The sequence below is a fragment of the Salmo trutta genome, chromosome 36, assembly GCF_901001165.1.
Source record: "Salmo trutta chromosome 36, fSalTru1.1, whole genome shotgun sequence".
Taxonomy (NCBI): Eukaryota; Metazoa; Chordata; class Actinopteri; order Salmoniformes; family Salmonidae; genus Salmo; species Salmo trutta.
This window is the reverse complement of record NC_042992.1, coordinates 14,108,056-14,123,565: the sequence shown is the minus strand read 5'-3', so window position 1 is coordinate 14,123,565 and position 15,510 is coordinate 14,108,056. Positions and strand designations below refer to the sequence as shown.

The 15,510-nt window shown below is 41.2% G+C and overlaps 1 protein-coding gene across 1 annotated transcript in view; it reads right to left on the bottom strand.

Annotated features, from left to right (window-relative positions):
• kcnh8 (potassium voltage-gated channel, subfamily H (eag-related), member 8) overlaps window positions 1-15,510 on the bottom strand; it is a 136,695-nt gene that overhangs the window by 20,683 nt on the left and 100,502 nt on the right. The window contains exon 11 of the mRNA XM_029734646.1: window positions 2,588-2,802. Coding sequence (XP_029590506.1) covers window positions 2,588-2,802 — 215 coding nt within the window. The remainder of the gene's footprint in view (window positions 1-2,587; window positions 2,803-15,510) is intronic.

Below are 15,510 nucleotides of genomic sequence, written 5' to 3'. Positions count from 1 at the left end.
TCTCTCGCTGTGCTCACACTACCTCGATTCTTACTGTGAAATGAAACAATGTTTAATAGTAGTGACAACAGGACTAGAATAAAAATATTGTTAAGTGGTATTATTTTGGCATTAAATATAATAAAATATAATATACCAGTAAACATGACTTATGTGGTACTAGTGTCATGGCAGTACTGTTGTCACTGATAGTAATACTGGTGTGTGTGTGTGTGTGTGTGTGTGCGTGCACAGAGAAAAAATAGAAAAATAGAAAAATAATAGCACAATACACAATGAATAACGATAACTTGGCTATATACACAGGGGACCAGTACCGAGTCCATGTGCCGGGGTACCAGTACCAAGTCCATGTGCAGGGGTATGAGGTAATAACTTGGCTAAATACACAGGGGACCAGTACCGAGTCCATGTGCAGGGGTACCAGTACCAAGTCCATGTGCAGGGGTATGAGGTAATACCTTGGCTATATACACAGGGGACCAGTACCGAGTCCATGTGCCGGGGTACCAGTACCAAGTCCATGTGCAGGGGTACGAGGTAATACCTTGGCTATATACACAGGGGACCAGTACCAAGTCCATGTGCAGGGGTATGAGGTAATAACTTGGCTATATACACAGGGGACCAGTACCGAGTCCATGTGCAGGGGTACGAGGTAATAACTTGACTATATACACAGGGGACCAGTACCGAGTCCATGTGCAGGGGTACGAGGTAATAACTTGGCTATATACACAGGGGACCAGTACCGAGTCCATGTGCAGGGGTACAAGGTAATAACTTGGCTATATACACAGGGGACCAGTACCGAGTCCATGTGCAGGGGTACGAGGTAATAACTTGGCTATACACACAGGGGACCAGTACCGAGTCCATGTGCAGGGGTACGAGGTAATAACTTGACTATATACACAGGGTACCAGTACCGAGTCCATGTGCAGGGGTACGAGGTAATAACTTGACTATATACACAGGGGACCAGTACCGAGTCCATGTGCAGGGGTACGAGGTAATAACTTGGCTATATACACAGGGGACCAGTACCGAGTCCATGTGCAGGGGTACGAGGTAATAACTTGGCTATATACACAGGGGACCAGTACCGAGTCCATGTGCAAGGGTACGAGGTAATTGAGATAGATATTTACACATAGGTAGGGATAAAGTGACTAGTTAACAGGATAGATAGTAAACAGTAGCAGCAGCGTATGTGATGAGTCAAAAGAGTTAGTGCAACATGGGTCAATGCAGAAGGTCCGGGTAGCTATTTGTTAACAATTTAACTATCTATTTATCAGTTTTATGGCTTGGGGGTAGAAGCTGTTTAGGGTCCTGTTGGTTCCAGACTTGGTGCATTAGTACTGCTTGCCGTGTGGTAGCAGAGAGAACAATCTGCGACTTGGGTGACTTTGCCAATTCTGAGGGCCTTCCTCTGACACAGGCTGGTATAGAGGTCCTGGATGGCCGGGGAGCTTGGCACCTGTGATGTACTGGGCCGTACACACTACCCTCTGAAGCGCCTTGTGGTCGGATGCCAAGCAGATGCCATACCAAGCGGTGATGCAGCAAGTTAAGATGCTCTCAATGGTGCAGCTGTAGAATGTTTTGAGGATCTGAGGGCCCATGTCGAATCTTTTCATCATCCTGAGGGGGAAGAGGCATTGTCGTGCCCTCTTCATGGCGGTGTTGCTGTGTGTGGACCATGATAATTCCTTAGCGATGTGGACACTGAGGAACTTGAAGCTCTCGACCAATAGAGGGTATTTAGCTCATCTGGTAGGCTCACATCACTGGACAGCTCGCGATTGGGTTTCCCTTTGTAATCCGTGATAGTTTACAAGCCCTGCAACATCCGACAAGCATCAGAGCCGGTGTACTAGGATTCGATCTTGGTCCTGTATTGACACTTTGCCTGTTTGATGGTTCGTCGGCGGGCGTAGCGGGATTTCTTATAAGCGTCCGCATTAGTGTCCCACTCCTTGAAAGCGGCAGCTCTAGCTTTTAGCTCAGTGCGAATGTTGCCTGTAATCCATGGCTTCTGTTTGGGATATGTACTTGCGGTCACTGTGGGGACGATGTCGTCAATACACTTAATAATGATGCTAGTGACTGATGTGGTGAACTCTTCAATGCCATCGGATGAATCCCGGAACATATTCCAGTCTGTGCTAGTGAAACAGTCCTGTAGTTTAGCATCCACTTCATCGGACCACTTCCGTATTGAGCGCGTCACTGGTACTTCCTGTTTGAGTTTTTGCTTGTAAGCAGGAATCAGGAGGAAAGAGTTATTGTCAGATTTGCCAAAGGGAGGGCAAGGGAGAGCTTTGTATACATCTCTGTATATGGAGTAAAGGTGATGAAGAGTTTTTCCCCTCTACTTGCACAGGTGACATGCTGGTAGAAATTAGTTAAAATGGATTTCAGTTTTCCTGCAGTAAGGTCACTGGCCACTAGGAGCGCCGCCTCCGGATGAGTATTTTCTTGTTTACTTATGGCCCTATACAGTTTGTTGAGCATGGTCTTAGTGTGTGTGTGTGCGTGCCTGCTTCCATGTGTAACTGTGTAGGTGTTTTACGTCACTCACATGGCGCTCGTGTCCCTCCCTCAGGTTGTATGTGAGGTCCAGCTGGATGTCTTGGACAAAGCGGCTGGTGTACTCTGGGTAGAGGTCCAGTACCTCATACAGACCACTCAGGTTGATACACTGCAGGTCACAGTAGGTTAGGGCCTTCACATCTGCGTTGGTCTTTATCACCCGGTCATCTATAGACATGTTGGCCCCGATCAGGTCACCCTTACCTGGGGAGGGAGAGGGAGTGGTGGAGGTTTCAGACAGAGAGTTCTAAACATAGAAATATAATTTCTAGAATAGACAAAGCCCCCCACCATGTAATATCTAGGGCTGTACTTCTGTGTCATGGAATGTTCTTAATATATGGTCATAAGTTAGAAACACAAAACAGAATCTGATCAGTCATAGATCATAGTTAGAATACAACATATAATATGTTTCATGTCATAAAGTCACACTATCTTTCTGTTTTCATAGACTGTTTACTCTGCCCTCATTTTCTTGTGTGTACTGTGTTGGATGTCTGATTAGATTTGATTAGGATCTCTTTTTTTGGGGGGGGGGGGAAGTGGCAGAGATGGGCAGTATTTCTGTTACATGTGTTTGAAATATGTATTTAATTTACTTCAATTACTATTTTGTGGCCCCCTTTCACCCTGCATTGGTATCAGAAGTCTGATAGCCCTATGGTGTGATAAGAGTGTTGGCTAACTGAACTAAATACACTACAAGACCAAAAGTGCGTGTTAGATAGATAGCAGTGGTGTAAAGTACTTAAGTAAAAATACTTCAAAGTACTTTTGGGGGGTATCTGAACTATACTTTACTATTTATATTTTTGGCAACTTTTACTTTTACTTCACTACATTCCGAAATAAAATGTATTTTTTACTCCATATATTTTCACTGACACCCCAAATTTACTGGTTACATTTTGACAGGAAAATTGTCCAATTCACACACTTATCAAGAAAACATCCCTGGTCATCCCTACTGCATCTGATCTGGCAGACTCACTAAACATAAATGCTTCATTTGTAAATTATGTCTGAGTGTTGGAGTGTGCCCCTGGCTATCCGTCAATAAAAAATAAAAAATGTTTGCTTAATATAAGGAAAATAAGGAATTTGAAATGATTTATACTTTTACTTTTGATACTTAAGTACATTTTAGCAATTCCATTTACTTTTGATACTTAAGTATTTTTTTAAAACATAATACTTTTAGACTTTTACTCAAGTAGTATTTTACTGGGTGGCGTTTACTTTTGAGTCATTTTCTATTAAGGTATCTTTACTTTTACTCAAATATGACAATTTAGTACTTTTTCCACCACTGATAGATAGTTAGTTAGTTCAATAGTTGGTTAGTTCGATAGATAATTAGATAGATAGTTGGTTAGTTCGATAGATAATTAGATAGATAGTTGGTTAGTTCGATAGTAAGTTACATAGATAGTTGGTTAGTTCGATAGTTGCTTAGTTCGATAGTTGGTTAGTTGGTTAGTTCGAAAGTTGGTTAGTTCGATAGTTGGTTAGTTCAATAGTTGTTAGTTCGATAGATAGTTGGTTAGTTCGATAGTTGGATAGTTGGTTAGTTCAATAGTTGGTTAGTTCAATAGATAGTTGGTTAGTTGGATAGTTGGTTGGTTCGACGGTTGGATAGTTGGTTGGTTAGTTCGATAGATAGTTGGTTAGTTTGACAGTTAGTTGGTTAGTTCGACAGATAGTTGGTTAGTTCAAAAGTTAGTTGGTTAGTTCGACAGTTGGTTGGTTAGTTCGACAGTTGGTAGGTTAGTTCGACAGTTGGTTAGTTTGACAGTTGGTTGGTTAGTTCAATAGTTAGTTGGTTAGTTAGTTCAATAGTTAGTTGGTTAGTTCAACAGTTGGATAGTTGGTTAGTTCAACAGTCAGTTGGTTAGTTTGATAGTTGGTTATTTTGATAGACAGTTGGTTGGTTAGTTCGACAGTTGGTTAGTTCGACAGTTGGTTGGTTAGTTCGACAGTTGGTTAGATCGACAGTTGGTTAGTTCAATAGTTGGTTAGTTAGTTCAATAGTTAGTTGGATAGTTGGTTAGCTCGACAGTTAGTTGGTTAGTTCGATAGTTGGTTATTTCGATAGATAGTTAGTTGGTTAGTTCGGCAGTTGGTTGGTTAGTTCGACAGTTGGTTAGTTTGAGAGTTGGTTGGGTAGTTCGACAGTTGGTTAGTTCAATAGTTGGTTAGTTAGTTCAATAGTTAGTTGGTTAGTTGGATAGTTGGTTAGTTCGACAGTTAGTTGGTTAGTTCGATAGTTGGTTATTTCGATATAGTTGGTTGGTTAGTTCGACAGTTGGTTGGTTAGTTCGACAGTTGGTTAGTTTGACAGTTGGTTGGTTAGTTCGACAATTGGTTAGTTTGACAGTCGTTTGGTTAATTCGGCAGTTGGTTAGTTTGACAGATGGTTAGTTCAATAGTTGGTCGGTTAGTTTGATAGTTAGATGGTTAGTTCGATGGTTGATTAGTTGGTTAGTTCGATAGTTAGTTACGTAGTTGGTTAGTTCGACAGTTGGTTAGTTAGTATGACAGTTGGTTAGTTAGTTCGACAGTTGGTTAGTTAGTTTGACAGATGGTTAGTTCGATAGTTGGTTACATAGATAGTTGATTAGTTCAATAGCTGGAAAGTTTGTTAGTTTGACAGTTAGTTGGTTAGTTCGATAGTTGGCTAGGTCGATAGATAGTTGGTTAGTTGGTTAGTTGGTTAGTTCGACAGTTAGTTGGTTAGTTCGACAGTTGGTTGGTTAGTTTGACAGTTGGTTAGTTGGTTAGTTGGTTAGTTCGATAGTTGTTTAGTTCAATAGTTAGTTACATGGATAGTTGGATAGTTGGTTACTTGGATAGTTGGATAGTTGGTTAGTTCGACAGTTAGTTAGTTAGTTCGATAGTTGGTTGGTTCAATAGATAGTTGGTTAGTTGGTTAGTTCAATAGTTGGTCAGTTGGTTAGTTCAATAGTTGGTTAGTTCGATAGATAGTTGGTTAGTTGGTTAGTTCGACAGTTGGTTGCTTAGTTTGACAGTTGGTTGGTTAGTTCGACAGTTGGTTAGTTCGACAGTTGGTTAGTTCAATAGTTAGTTACATAGATAGATGGTTAGTTGGATAGTTGGTTAGTTCGACAGTTAGTTGGTTCGACAGTTAGTTGGTTAGTTCGATAGTTGGTTAGTTCGATAGATAGTTGGTTGGTTAGTTCGACAGTTGGTTAGTTCAATAGATAGTTGGTTGGTTAGTTCGACAGTTGGTTGGTCAGTTTCACAGTTGGTTAGTTCGACAGTTGGTTGGTTAGTTCGATAGTTGGTTAGTTGGTTAGTTCAAAAGTTGGTTAGTTCGATAGTTGGTTAGTTCGATAGATAGATAGTTGGTTAATTCAATAGTTGGTTAGTTCGATAGATAGATAGATAGATAGATAGATAGATAGATAGATAGATAGATAGATAGATAGATAGTTGGTTGGTTAGTTCGACAGTTGGTTAGTTCGACAGTTGGTTGGTTAGTTTGACAGTTGGTTAGTTCGACAGTTGGTTGGTTAGTTCGATAGTTGGTTAGTTCGATAGATAGATAGTTGGTTAGTTCAATAGTTGGTTAGTTCGATAGATAGGTAGTTGGTTAGTTCAACGGTTGGTTAGTTCAACAGTTGGTTGGTTAGTTCGACAGTTGGTTGGTTAGTTCAACAGTTGGTTAGTTTGACAGTTGGTCTGTTCGTAAGTTGGTTAGTTTGACAGTTGGTCAGTTCGACAGTTGGTTAGTTTGACAGTTGGTCAGTTTGACAGTTGGTTAGTTCGACAGTTGGTTAGTTCGATAAATAGATAGTTGGTTAGTTCAATAGTTGGTTACTTCGATAGATAGATAGTTGGTTAGTTCAACAGTCGGTTGGTTAGTTCGACAGCTGGTTGGTTAGTTCAACAGTTGGTTAGTTCGAAAGTTGGTTAGTTTGACAATTGGTTAGTTCGACAGTTGGTTAGTTCGACAGTTTGTTCGTTCCACAGTTGGTTAGTTTGACAGTTGGTTAGTTTGACAGTTGGTTAGTTCGATAGTTAGTTACATAGATAGTTGGTTAGTTCGACAGTTAGTTAGTTTGACAGTTGGTTAGTTCAATAGTTGGTTAGTTAGTTTGATAGTTAGTTGGTTAGTTTGACAGTTGGTTAGTTCGATAGTTGGTTAGTTCGATAGTTAGTTACATAGATAGTTGGTTAGTTCGATAGTTAGTTACATAGATAGTTAGTTAGTTTGATAGTTGGTTAGTTCGATAGATAGTTGGTTAGTTGGTTAGTTCGACACTTGGTTGGTTATTTCGACAGTTGTTTTGTTTGACAGTTGGTTAGTTCAATAGTTGGCTAGTTCGACAGTTGGTTAGTTCGGCAGTTGGTTAGTTGGTTAGTTCGATAGTTGGTTGTTCGATAGTTAGTTACATAGATAGTTGGTTAGTTCGACAGTTAGTTAGTTTGACAGTTGGTTAGTTCAATAGTTGGTTAGTTAGTTCGAGAGTTAGTTGGTTAGTTTGACAGTTGGTTAGTTCGATAGTTGGTTAGTTCGATAGTTAGTTACATAGATAGTTAGTTAGTTTGATAGTTGGTTAGTTCGATAGATAGTTGGTTAGTTCGACACTTGGTTGGTTATTTCGACAGTTGTTTTGTTTGACAGTTGGTTAGTTCAATAGTTGGCTAGTTCGACAGTTGGTTAGTTCGACAGTTGGTTAGTTGGTTAGTTCGATAGTTGGTTAGTTTGATAGTTAGTTACATGGATAGTTGGTTAGTTCGATAGTTGGTTAGTTCAACAGTTAGTTGGTTAGTTCGATAGATAGTTGGTTGGTTAGTTAGTTTGACAGTTGGTTAGTTTGACAGTTGGTTGGTTAGTTTGACAGTTGGTTGGTTAGTTCGACAGTTGATTAGTTAGTTCGATAGTTGGTTAGTTTGATAGTTAGTTGGTTAGTTTGATAGTTAGTTCGATAGTTGGTTAGTTCGGATGTTGGTTAGTTTGGTAGTTGGTTAGATAGATCGTTGGTTAGTTGGTTAGTTTGGTAGTTAGTTTGATAGTTGGTTAGTTCCATAGTTGGTTAGTTCCATAGTTGGTTAGTTCAATAGATACAGTGTATTCGGAAAGTATTCAGATCCCTTCCCTTTTCCACATTTGTGACCCGTTTCAGGAAACTGGTCGTATGTCACGGGTTACCACTTCACAGGAGAGCCGTTATTAAAATGCTTTTTTGGCAGAAATGCCTTCTCTAACATGTAAACTTTCATGTGCCTTAATAACAAACTTGTATGCCATCTCTAAATACGAATGAAATTTTTAAATTAAGAGCCTAGTTGGTTTAGCCAAAGAAAAAAAAGGCAGCAACCTTCCCGCTAACCATGATTGGCTGAGATAATGAGTGGGCTGGACATGCCGAGAGATGAGTTTGGATTGGTCTGCCATATAGCATGCTTCTGTCTATTTTAGCTGGTTAGTATGTCTAGGTAATCCTGTCTAATGCTGCTTTTTAAAAATGTATTCTGTATTACAACTGCATAAGTTTTGTTCTCCAATCTCTGAAGGACTGATTTTTGAAATCAGTTGAATTCGAGTATGATAGCTAAAGAGATGGAGAAAACACCTGTCTCCAGATTACATCTTCAAACTGAGGGCAACCATGGCATCTGACAGGAGACGCATCCAACCATGAATGATGTTTACGGGTAAAATAGTCTAGCTAGCTACATTTTCAGATATTACACGTTTCTAATTTTGACAGAAAGAGCCATTTGCTTGGCTAGCTATAGCCTAATGTTAGCTAGCTAACATTGAACCTGGTTGGTAAATTACCTGCAGATTCATGCAGGGTAGTAACGTCATGAGTTGGGATTATGCTTCGTTGGTTACCTAGCTAGCTAGCTACAGGTCTTAACAAAAGACTTCACTATGCAAGTAACCATTTCGGGTGCATTCATAATTCAGTCTGGCAATCTACTTCGATTTCAGAGCACTCTCATCTGAGTGTGCCAGAGAGCGCAGAATAACTGATGAATTTGAATGTGGCCGGTGTCAGTAAACGTCAGCAAAAAAGCGTAATAAAAAATTGTTGCCAGCAGCACAGCTGCTAGGGTAAGTAAAATGGTCAGAGTGGGGTGTTCTCTCATTATGTTTCTGGAAGTAGCTAGCAAGCTAGTCAATGTTAGCCAGTTAGCTTGGGTGATTGATTGCCGTTGTGAGGTCAGAACGTTCGGATCAAACATACTCATTGGCCAGAGCGTCCGGTGTGCGCTCTGAACTTGAAACGCTCTGAATTTACTAATAGACAATCTGACAGTACAGTTGCAGTCACCAACGGTCTGGATAACATAACTGCCTAACCAACTCTGTTAGGGCGAGTAATGTTCAGCGAGCTGTTCTCTCTCACTTAGATGTCTGGAAGTAGCTAGCAAGTTAGCTTGGGTGCTTGACTGCTGTTGTTAGTACATTCAGATTAATCCTTAAAGAGATGGGTGGGGCTAAAGCTTAAGAGGGTGTGAACGATGCTGAATGGGTGTAGACAAAGAAGAGCTCTCCAATAGTAGTACCAAAACATTCAAAGGCCATTTTCTCAAAAGTGAGTTTACAAGTTTAGCAACTTTCAAAGCAAAATGACTAATGTAACCAAGATGGCGAAGCAGTCAGACGTCTTTGTCCCCGTCTTGTCGTGTCCCATGTATATATAGTTTTATATATTTTTTCTTCGCATATATTTTTTATATTTTTCTAAACCTCAACTTCAAAATACTCTCCTGCAACCCGCCTCACCCAATGTGGTGCAGATCTGCTTTTTCTAAATAATTTTTCTTTACTTCTGAACCGTAACCCCAACAGAAGCTAGCCAGCTAACTAGCTACTAGCTACTGCCCGAGGGGGTTCTTCAACTGGCTATTACATCGCAACGTCCCCCCATCTGCTAGCCTGCTAGCCGCGGCCTGCTAGCTGTCTAGAGCATATCGGACTGTTAGCTGAATAGGTCCATCGGCCAATTTCTTGGGCCACTATAATTATTTTGCCAATTGGCCTGGTCCTCTTTTACTACACGGAGCCCTGCTTACCCATCATGACTGGACTGCCGACGTAATCTGCCCGAGGGTTTTTCTTTTCAACAGGCCCTCCGTCGCAATGTCCCCTGAATGCCCATCTGCTAGCCTGCTAGCCGCTAGCATATTGGACTGTAAGCTGAAGAGATCCATCGGCCAATTTCTTGGGCCACTATACCTATTTTGCCAATTGGACTGGACCCCTTTACTACACGGAACCCTACTAATCCATCACGACTGGACTACCAACGTAACAGCACGAGGAGGCTCTGCACGAGGAGGCTATAACAGACTTCTTCCATCGCGACGTCCCTCTTAAGGCCCTTCTGCTAGCTTGCTAGCCCCGGCCGCTAGCTGTCTGAATCGCCATGTCTCCAGCCAGCTTAACTACTCACTGGACTCCTATGATCACTCGGCTACGCATGCCTCTCCCTAATGTCAATATGCCTTGTCCATTGCTGTACTGGTTAGTGATTATTGTCTTATTTCACTGTAGAGCCTCTACCCTGCTCAATATGCCTTAGCTAACCCTTTAGTTCCACCTCCCACACATGCGGTGACATCACCTGGTTTAAATTATGTTTCTAGAGACAATATCTCTCTCATCATCACTCAATGCCTAGGTTTACCTCCACTAGTCACATTCTACCATACCTTGGTCTGTAGATGATGTCTTGAATCTATTCTATCACGCCAAGAAACCTACTCCTTTTACTCTCTGTTCTGAACGTACTAGACGTCCAGTTCTTATAGCCTTTAGCCGTACCCTTATCCTACTTCTCCTCTGTTCCTCTGGTGATGTAGAGGTTAATCCAGGCCCTGCAGCCCCCAGCACCACTCCCATTCCCCAGGCGCTCTCATTTGTTGACTTCTGTAACAGTAAAAGCCTTGGTTTCATGCATGTTAACATTAGAAGCCCCCTCCCTATGTTTGTTTTATTCACTGCATTAGCACACTCTGCCAACCTGGATGTCCTAGCCGTGTCTGAATCCTGGCTTAGGAAGACCACCAAAAACCCTGAAATTTCCATCCCTAACTATAAGCATTTTTCTATGGCTGGCCATGCTTTCCACCTGGCTACCCCTACCCCGGTCAACAGCCCTGCACCCCCCACAGCAACTCGCCCAAGCCTCCCCATTTCTCCTTCACCCAAATCCAGATAGCTGATGTTCAGAAAGAGCTGCAAAACCTGGACCCCTACAAAACAGCCGGGCTAGGCAATCTGGACCTCTCTTCCGAAAGTTATCTGCCGAAATTGTTGCAACCCCATTACTAGCCTCAACCTCTCTTTCGTATCGTCCGAGATTCCCAAAGATTGGAAAGCTTCCGCGGTCATCCCCCTCTTCAAAGGGGGAGACACTTTAGACCCAAACTGCTACAGTCCTATATCTATCCCACCCTAACTTTCTAAGGTCTTCAAAAGCCAAGTTAACAAACAGATTACCGACCATTTCGAATCCCACCGTACCTTCTCCGCTATGCAATCTGGTTTCAGAGCTGGTCATGGGTGCACCTCAGCCATGCTCAAGGTCCTAAATGATATCATAACCACCATCGGTAGGAGACAATACTGTGCAGCCGTATTCATCAACCTGGCCAAGGCTTTCGACTCTGTCAATGACCACACTCTTATCGGCAGACTCAACAGCCTTGGTTTCTCAAATGATTGTCTCGCCTGGATCACCAACTACTTCTCTGGTAGAGTTCAGTGTGTCAAATCGGAGGGCCTGTTGTCCGGACCTCTGGCAGTCTCTATGGGGGTGCCACAGTGTTCATTTCTCGGGCCGACTCTCTTCACTGTATACATCAATAATGTTGCTCTTGCTGCTGGTGATTCTCTGATCCACCTCTACGCAGACGACACCATTCTGTATACTTCTGGCCCTTCTTTGGACACTGTGTTAAACTTATTTATGCTAGGGGGCAGTATTTTGAAGTTTGGATGACAAACATGCCCAAAGTAAACTGCCTGTTAATCGGGCCCAGAAGCTAGGATTATTATACCTTTATTTCAACAAGGAACACAGACTGAGACCAAGGTCTCTTTTACAGCTGGGCCCTGCGTATACATGTTCACACATACAGTTTAGGTACAATGATTAAGAAACTACACAAGACAAACAAAACAATCACAGATAACACAAAAAAATACAGCAACAGATTACATGTACACATAGGCTATTCCTCTAACAGCACAAGAACTTGCGTTACCCGAAACAGTTACAAGCAATACAAAAATAAAAATCCTCCAATATATATTTAAAACGGGCAAGGGGGACAAGGATGGGCAAGGATATGCATAGAATTAGTATAATAGTATTAGTATATTTGGATAGAAAACACTCTGAAGTTTCTAAAACTGTTAAAATGATGTCTGTGAGTATAACAGAACTGATATGGCAGGCGAAAACCCTATGTGAGTGGTTTTCCATTAAAAGCCTATTGACTATATTGGGTTTAGCGCCCAGATTGCAGTTCCTATGGCTTCTACTAGATTTCAACAGTCTTTAGACTTGGTTTCAGGCATGTTTTTTGAAAAACGATGAAGAATAAGACCTTTTTGTAAGTGGTCTATGGAATCATGCAGTAGTGGTTTGCGCGCGTGACTGTGTGCACGCCCTTCGTTCTTTTTCCTTTCTATTGAATACGCTATTGTCCGGTTGAAATATTATAGATTATTTAGATAATTGACAACCTGAGGATTAGTTATAAACATCGTTTGACATGTTTTGACGACCTTTACCGGTACTATTAGGATGTATTTGTCTGCATGTTTTGACCGCCTTTGAGCCAGTGGATTACTGAACAAAATTCGCCAACAAAACTGAGTTTTTGGGATATAGAGGGACTTTATCGAACAAAACATTCATTTATTGTGTAGCTGGGACCCTTTGGATTGCCAACAGAGGACGATCTTCAAAGGTATCGCTATTTCTGACTTTCGTGACGCCTCTGCTTGGTTGGAAAATGTTTCTATGCTTTTGTAAGCGGGGCGCTGTCCTCAGATAATCGCATGGTATGCTTTCGCCGTAAAGCCTTTTAGAAATCTGACAAAGTGTGAGTAACAGGCAGTTTACTTTGGGCACGCTTTTCATCCAGACATCAAAATACTGCCCCCTAGCCCAAAGAGGTTAAGAAGAAGTTAATCTTTTAACCGATGTATAACACTTGTATTTTCATGAATGTTTATTATTACAATTTTTGTAATTTGAATTTGGCGCTCTGTAATTTCACCGGATGTTGTCGAGGTGGGTCGCCTAGCCCAAAGATTAACTAACCCCCAGACGAGCTTCAAAGCCATACAACTCTCCTTCTGTGGCCTCCAACTGCTCTTAAATGCAAGTAAGAACGCTAGCGGAACGCCTCACCAATATCCAATGGTAGAGCGTGGCGCGAAATACAAATACCTCAAAAATGCTATAACTTAAATTTCTCAAACATATGACTATTTTACACCATTTTAAAGACAAGACTCTCGTTAATCTAACCACATTGTCCGATTTCAAAAAGGCTTTACAGCGAAAGCAAAACATTAGATTATGTCAGGAGAGTACCCTGCCAAAAATAATCACACAGACATTTTCAAAGCAAGCATATATGTCACAAAAACCAAAACCACAGCTAAATGCAGCACTAACCTTTGATGATCTTCATCAGATGACACTCCTAGGACATTATGTTATACAATACATGCATGTTTAGTTCAATCAAGTTCATATTTATATCAAAAAACAGCTTTTTACATTAGCATGTGATGTTCAGAACTAGCATACCCACCGCAAACTTCCGGTGAATTTACTAAATTACTCATGATAAACGTTCACAAAAAAACATAACAATTATTTTAAGAATTATAGATACAGAACTCCTTTATGCAATCGCGGTGTCAGATTTTAAAATAGCTTTTCGGCGAAAGCACATTTTGCAATATTCTGAGTAGATAGCTCGGCCATCACAGGCTAGCTAATTTGACACCCACCAAGTTTGGGGCAACCTAAACTCAGAATTACTATTAGAAAAATTGGATTACCTTTGCTGTTCTTCGTCAGAATGCACTCCCAGGACTTCTACTTCAACAACAAATGTTGTTTTGGTTCCAAATAGTTATTGTCACGTCCTGACCAGTATAAGGGTTATTTGTTATTGTAGTTTGGTCAGGACGTGGCAGAGGGTATTTGTTTTATGTGGTTCGGGGTGGTGGTTTATTTAGTAGGGCGTTTCATTTATTATTTCCGGGATTTTGGGTAATGTTCTATGTTTGTATTTCTATGTGGTCTCTGGTCTTTTGTATTTCTATGTCTGGTTTATTGGGGTTGGACTCTCAATTGGAGGCAGGTGTTTTCTCGTTGTCTCTGATTGGGAGTCCTATATATGGGTATGTGTTTGGTTTAGTGTTTGTGGGAGATTGTTTCTTGTTTTGTGTGTGTGAGGCTGACAAGACTGTTTTGTTGTTCGTGAGTTCTTCATTTGTTGTTATTTTGGTGTTCACTTTATTTTCAAATAAATTCAAGATGAGCATCCACATTCCTGCTGTGTTTTGGTCCTCCATTCCCGACGACAACCGTTACAGTTATATTCAAATAGCTCCATTTTGTTCGTGCATTCAGGTCACTATCCGAAGGGTCACGCGCGAGCGCATTTCGTGACAAAAAAATTCTAAATATTCCATTACCGTACTTCGAAGCATGTCAAACGCTGTTTAAAATCAATTTTTATGCGATTTTTGTCGTAAAATAGCGATAATATTCCAACCGGGCGACGTTGTATTCATTCAAAGGCTGAAATAAAAAAATGGAGAATTCTCGTGAACGCGCCTCTCAGTCTCACTGTTCCCAGGCTGACCACTAACAAATTCTCGTGCTGTTCTTCGCCCAGAGACAGCAGACACCCCATTACACTTTCTGGCGCCTTCTGAGAGCCAATGGAAACCTTAGAAAATGTCACGTTACAGCACAGATGCTGTATTTTCGATAGAGATGCTACAGAAGGAGAACAAATTGTCAGACAGGGCACTTCCTGTATGGAATCTTCTCAGGTTTTGGCCTGCCATATGAGTTCTGTTATACTCACAGACACCATTCAAACAGTTTTAGAAAATTTAGAGTGTTTTCTATCCAAATCTACTAATATATGCATATTCCAGTTTCTGGGCAGGAGTAGTAACCAGATTAAATCGGGTACGTTTTTTATCCGGCCGTGAAAATACTGCCCCCTATCCCAAACAGGTTAAGCACCGCACTCTGTCACTCCATCCTTGCTGTGTGTGTGTGTGTGTGTGTGTGTGTGTGTGTGTGTGTGTGTGTGTGTGTGTGTGTGTGTGTGTGTGTGTGTGTTTGTGTGTGTGTGAGAGAGAGAGAGAAAGCTTGTCTTTGACATCTGTTTGGAGAAATTACTGATTTACAGTTCATGAGGGTTGCCTAATCACACATATGAAGTTGTAGAAAGATCTGACCTTTTTAACCCTTCAAAACAGCCGCTATGACACAATTTTATGGCACTTCTGGTTGACACAGGAAGCTGATGAGTGAACACATATCCTCCTTGGGTGAGGCTCTTATAGAATATTGAGTTTTAAGTCTTTACGTTAAGAACTGACTTATTTACAGAGAGTTGAACAAGTGTGTGCTATTTCAGAAAATCACAGAAAATCACAGAAATCTCACAGAGCTCCAAAACCCGCCTTAACAGATTCATCTGAACACGCTGCAACTGGATCTGTAACTTTTTTGAAAAAAAACTCGTTTTTTTTAGTATCACCAATTTGACATTGTACGATTTCTCTTAAATGACGATAGATAAATGTCTGGTTCTTTTTTTCCTGACACCGTAGGCTCATGTACTTTGACGTGAAGTGGTCAAATTAACGCTCTA